The sequence below is a fragment of the Bison bison genome, unplaced genomic scaffold (genome assembly GCF_000754665.1).
Source record: "Bison bison bison isolate TAMUID 2011002044 unplaced genomic scaffold, Bison_UMD1.0 scf7180017864236, whole genome shotgun sequence".
Taxonomy (NCBI): domain Eukaryota; kingdom Metazoa; phylum Chordata; class Mammalia; order Artiodactyla; family Bovidae; genus Bison; species Bison bison.
The window spans coordinates 4,182,774-4,188,743 of NW_011494808.1; the positions used below are offsets into that span (position 1 = coordinate 4,182,774).

Consider the following 5,970-nt stretch of genomic DNA (forward strand, 5'->3'; position numbering starts at 1 on the left):
GTGTTCCTGCAAGACAGGGACCTGGGAGGTAAGCAGGATGAAGCCAAACTGGGAACAGGTGTGAGGAGAAGCGGGGTCGGGGGGAAGGAGGGCATTCCAAGTAAAGGGAGCAGCTGAGTGCAAAGGCCAGAGAGCCTGTATAAGGTCTTCAGGGAACTGCAGGCAAATCCACTATGGCTAAATTCCAGTGTGTGAGTTGGAAATGGAGTGATAAAGAATGTGTAAGTAGTGTTAAAAGTGTTCTAAGATCAGATGGAAGAAAGAAAGGATTGATGAACTTTATACACTTTATTGTAATTTCTGATGATAAAAGAATAGAAACCAAGTGTATAGCTTTCAAACTTGTGGGGACATGGGATAACTTGCTGTTGTTGTTCAGTTGCTAAGTCACGTCCGACTCTGTGTGACCCCATGGACTGCAGCACGTCAGGGTTCCCTGCCCTTCACGTCTCCTGGAGTTTGCTCAAGTTCATGTCCATCGAGTGAGTGATGCTTTCCAGCCATCTCATCCCCTGTCATCCCCTTCTCCTCCTGCCTTCAATCTTTCCCAGCATCAGGGTCTTTTCCAATGAATTGACTCTTTGCATCAGGTGGGATAATAAATCACTTCAAAAGGAGGCCAGAAAGCAGATTAAAGTAAAATAGATGGGCAGATAGCACAACATAAGTTGATAGATATAAACCCTTTGCATTTGTAATTACTTTAAATGTGTATGGACTAAAGTCACCAAAAAAAAAAAAAAAAGATTTTCAGACTAATAAAAACTAACCAAACAAATCAACAAGGCCTGGTTTTACTTGACAGGAAATACCACAAGACAGGAAATGGCCAGAGCTGACCATGAGATGCTGTGCCATCTTCTCACCTCTCCCTTTATCCTGACGCCACCTCCTTCCTAGAAGGGCACTGGGCTTGCCCCCGTCGGGGCAGTGGAGGTTGTCCTGAGAGCTGGCAGGCTCGATGTACCTGGGTCTCGCGGTCCTGGTGCCCCACCAGCTTGTGAGAGTGTTACGGCAGAGGTGGAGTCTTACTCACATCCCTTGTGAATCGTGTAGTGTTTGGCAAACATAAGTATAAATACCTAACCTAGACTTCATTTTGTGTAAACTCTTTGCAGGCAGGGAACCTGTTATACTTTTGACTTTTCCCTAATATCTGCTACACCATATATGAATAAATAATACATATTTCTTGTTTAATGATTGAATCAAGGCTAAATCTGATGTCTACATAAGGATATTATTCTACCTCTCAGTCCTTTGGAGATTTGTTTTCATAGCAGAGAAAAAATTTTTTATGCAATTAAGGACATAATGACCTACTTTCTTCATAAATGCATTTTATAAGATAGAAGAGAGTTCTTTTGCACTTTGAAAAGCATGGTTTATTTAATATCAAAGAAATGCTTTACTCATGAAAATCTCATAAAAATATTAGTAGTAAAATAACAGAAATATTTTTCTTGGAAGAAAAATCGGACAGAGCATATCAAAACAGTAGTTTCTTTTTTTTGGAGTGGAAGACATTCTTGATTATATTAGTCCAAATGCCTGAACTTCTCTTGTCGAGGAAGAATATGCTGCTGAAGAAAAGACTCTGTTGACCTCACATAAGAGGTTCTCATTATGAATAGAAAGAATGACAGAATTCTGTTTTTACTTACAATGTATAAAGAATAAAAATTAGAGCCAGGGTCTAAATGGATATACTTCTTTGCAGTAGGCATTTTGGAAGCATTTAGTGAGAAATAAAGATGCTTTCAAACTGTGGTGCTGGAGAAGACTATTGAGAGTCCCTTGAAAAGCAAGGAGATCAAACCAGTCAAAGGAAATCAACCCTGAATACTCTTGAAAGGACTGATGCTGAAGATGAAGCTCCAATACTTTGGCCACCTGATGTGAAGAACCAACTCACTGGAAAAGAGCCTGGTAGGGGGAAAGATCTAGGGCAGGAGGAGAAGGGGATGACAGAGGATAAGACGGTTAGATGGCATCACCAATTCATTGGGCATGAACTTGGGCAGACTCCCGGAGATGGTGAAAAGACAGGGAAGCCTGGCGTGCTGCAGTCCATGGGGTCACGAAGAGTCAGACACGACTTGGTGACTGAACAGCAACAAAGATGCTGTATGCTTTTCCCCTGGTTGGTTTTCTTGTTTAGTGACCTTAGTGAGCGGTGGTGGAATCACAGAATTTTGAAGGCAGTTACCAGTACCAGCTACTGGGTATCAGTTGTGTTCTCAGGTATTAATGTGATATCTGACTTACAGGTCCTCAGAAAGACATGTTCTGTTCACTTGTTTTTACTCAAAAGTCCATCTCTGGTTCAGTTCATTTCAGTCGCTCAGTCCTGTCTGACTCTTTGCAATCCCATGGACTGCAGCACGCCAGGCTTCCCTGTCCATTACTAACTCCCAGCGGTTTCTCAAACTCACATCCATTGAGTCGGTGATGCCATCCAACCATCTCATCCTCTGTCGTCCCCTTCTCTTCCTGCCTTCAACCTTTCCCCGTCAGGGTCTTTTCTAATGAGTCGCCTCTTCACATCAGGTGGCCAAAGTATTGAAGCTTTAGCCTCAGTCCTTCCGATGAATATTCAGGACTGATTTCCTTTAGGATTGACTGGTTTGATCTCCTTGCTGTCCAAGGGACCCTCAAGAGTCTTCTCCAACACCACAGTTCAAAAGCATCAATTCTTCGATGCTCAGCTTTCTTTATAGTCCAACTCTCACATCCATACATGACCAGTGGAAAAACCATAGCCTTGACTAGATGGACCTTTGTCAGCAAAGTAATGTCTCTGCTTTTTAATATGCTGTCTAGGTTGGTCATAGCTTTTTTTCCAAGGAGCAAGAGTCTTTTAATTTTGTGGCTGCAGTCACCATCTTCAGTGATTTTGGAGCCCAAGAAAATAAAGTCTGTCACTGTTTCCATTGTTTCCAAGGAGTCAGACATGACTTAGTGACTAAACAACAACACAACATAGTGATTTGATATTTCTATAGATTACAAAGTGATCACTGTGATAGGTCTAGTTACCATCTGTCACCATACAAGGATATTACACAATTATTTACTATATTCCCCACCTGTACATTTCATCCCCCTAACTAATTTATTTTGTAACTGAAATTAATATCCCTTAATCGCCTCATCTGTTTTACTCATCCTTCTCCCTCCCATCTGGCAATCAGATGTTTGTTCTCTGTATCTATGACTCTGTTTCTGTTTTGTTATGTTTGTTCATTTGTTTTGTTTTTTAGATTCCACATTTAAGTGAAATCATATGATATTTGTCTTTCTCTCTGGATTGTTTCACTTAGCATAATGCCTCCTAGGTCCATCCTTGTTGTTCCAAATGGCAAGATTTCTTAATTTTTCATTGTTTATGGCTGAGTAATATTCCGGGTGTGTGTGTGTGTGTGTGTGTGTGTGTGTGTGTGCGTGCGCGCGTGCATCACATCTTCATCTGTTGATGAGTACTTAGATTGCTTCCAAGTCTTGGCTATGGTAAGTCATGCTGCAGTGAACAGGGATGCATTTATCTTTGAATTAGTGTTTAATTTTCTTTGGATAAGTATGCAGAAGTGGAATTGCTGGAGCATACTGTAGCTCTACTTTAAATCTTTGGGGGAGCTTCCATATTGTTTTCCATAGTGACCGCACCAGTTTACATTCCCACCAGCAGTGCACAGGGGTTCCCTTATCTCCACAAGCTCTCCTTCCTTGTCCCTTTCACGGTAGCCCTTCTGACGGTTGTGAGGTGGTATCTCACTGGTTTTGGTTTGCAGTTCTCTAAATACTTGTGATGTTGAGCATCTTTTCACACACCTATTGCCATTTTTATGTCTTTTACAGAAAAATGTCTACTTGGTTCCTTTGCAGTTTTAGATTAGTTTGTTTTATTGCCGTTGGGTTGTATGAGTTCTTTATCTCTTTTGGATACTAACCTCTTAGCAGAGACATGATTTGCAGATAGTTTCTGCCGTTCCATAGGTTGCCTTTTCATGAATGGTTTCCTTTCCTGTAGGGACGATTTTTAATTTGACGTAGTCCCAATTGATTATTTTTGCTTTTCTTGTCTTCGCTTTTCTTGTCAAATCCAAAAAATCATCACCAAGGCTGTCAGGAAGCTTACCCTCTATGTATTTTTCTAGGATTTTTATGGTTTCAGTTCATACAGCCCAGACTTCAATCCATTGTGTTTGTTTTTGTGTATGGTGTAAGATAAGGATCCGATTTCATGGATAGTTTTTTTTCTTAATGATTTTTATGAGCTCTTCATAAAATAAGAGTGTTAGCCCTTCAGCTTTCCTATGCTTTGCAAATATTTTTCCAACATAAGCATTTTCAATAACTGTGTATTTTCCATTGTATGGAAATACTGCGATTTACCTGGATGGTGGGCCTGTGGCTTCCCGTTTTTCATTACAGTTCTGTCAAGAATATTCACTTAGTAGTTTCTTAGAAAATTTCCTAGAACTGTAAGTGGTGGGTGAAAGGGAATCCACATTTTTAAGGCTCTGATTCATATTGTTCTGTTTCTGTCTGGACAGATCGTGTGTACATTGATGGCAGAATATAGAGTGCAGTGTTCCAGTAATGACGGCAGTGCTTGGCGTGATATAAAAACTTGGCCAAATTATACTCCTTTGATTATGAGTTAAAGGTGCGATTACTTCCTGTATGATTATGAGGATCATTATTATTATTTCTTCTTTTGCGAATTGCCTCTTCATGCCTTAAGGAAGATTTTGACCTTGTATGGTTTTTTCAATTCTGTATCCCCAGTGGTTCAAGCTGCCTTCCCTTCCTATCTCTGATGGTGTTAGAGCAGACATTACAGATATTAGAAATATTTAAGGCTGGGGAATGAATATTTATAAACTTACAATTAAAAGTCAGCCTTTAGGCCTGTTCCTTCTTTCTGTTTCAATCTTACACATAAAGCACAGGCTTGGATAGGCCAAGTTAACTTATCCAGGCTCCCCCAGTTGTATGTGGCAGAGAGAGGATATGCTCTGCCTGACCTCACAGCACAGGTTTCTCCCACTCTGAGGGCTACCTTGTCTAAGATACACTTACTTTCGGTGGGAAGTTAGCTGGTTGAAACCTAAGTTGCGTTCTGACCAAACAGAATTTTCAGAAAATATCTAAGTAGAAATATTCTAATGTGATATAGAATACTTTGGAAATTTGGTGTGTTTTTTTTTTTTAAATCGGAGAATAATTGCTGTACAACCGTGTGTTGGCCCCTGCCATACATCAGCATGGATCAGCCGCAGGTAGGTGTGTTTTTATTTTTACTTTTCTGCTGGCTCTTCCATTAAGAACTCTGGTCTACTAGGAGCTTAGACAATGAGCAGGGATTAGGCTGAGACCTTTTCCTTAGTTCTGCGCTCTCCCGCATCCCCACAGTTGCAGCTCCTGTGACTTTGCACAGCTTTCCTTCCCGCCCGCCGCCTTCCCGGGATTGAAACCCCTGTGCCCTTCGCCCTCTCCTGCTGCTGTGTCTCTCTAGGCTCTGGTGGTGGGATGCCTGCCGCTGTTTCCCCAGCGCCATGGCAGCAGTGCACGGATAACGCCTTTCCTTGCCTTGAAGGAGAAAGGCTTCACACTTTTCTTTCTCTTTGACCTCGCTGCGTGGTCCACCCCTTCCTCCAGAGAAAAGCAGGGAAGTACCGAACTGTAGTCAGGACGACAGAGCTCACAGGCCTGCTGCGCCTCAGTTTGTTTAGTCCTTCCCCACCAGAATGAGGGTCTAGGTGCGTGGCATTTACTCTGCTCTCTGCATGTTCCCTGGAAGCAGAGCAGCGGCTCTGTTAGTATTTGTCAAATGGGCCACAGGACCTGGTGGAGGAAAGCCTGACTTTGTTTCCCAGGACTTGCTCTCCTTGGCCCTCTTGGCCTTGGAGGCAGGTTTGGATGATACCTGGCCCTCCCTGTGACTTGTGGTCTAACCTCCGCCAC

General features: G+C 42.1%; 1 protein-coding gene across 5 annotated transcripts in view; it reads left to right on the forward strand.

Moving 5' to 3' along the window:
- PSD3 (pleckstrin and Sec7 domain containing 3) overlaps positions 1-5,970 on the forward strand; it is a 492,335-nt gene that overhangs the window by 100,719 nt on the left and 385,646 nt on the right. The window contains exon 2 of one of the 5 annotated variants that reach the window (XM_010846405.1): positions 4,557-5,285. The exons of 3 other annotated variants lie outside the window; for them this stretch is intronic. In XM_010846405.1, coding sequence (XP_010844707.1) covers positions 5,271-5,285 — 15 coding nt within the window. In that variant the 5' untranslated portion in view covers positions 4,557-5,270. Of the gene's footprint in view, positions 1-3,483; positions 5,286-5,970 lie in introns of those variants that run through there. One more of the 5 variants, XM_010846404.1, reaches the window with a different exon arrangement.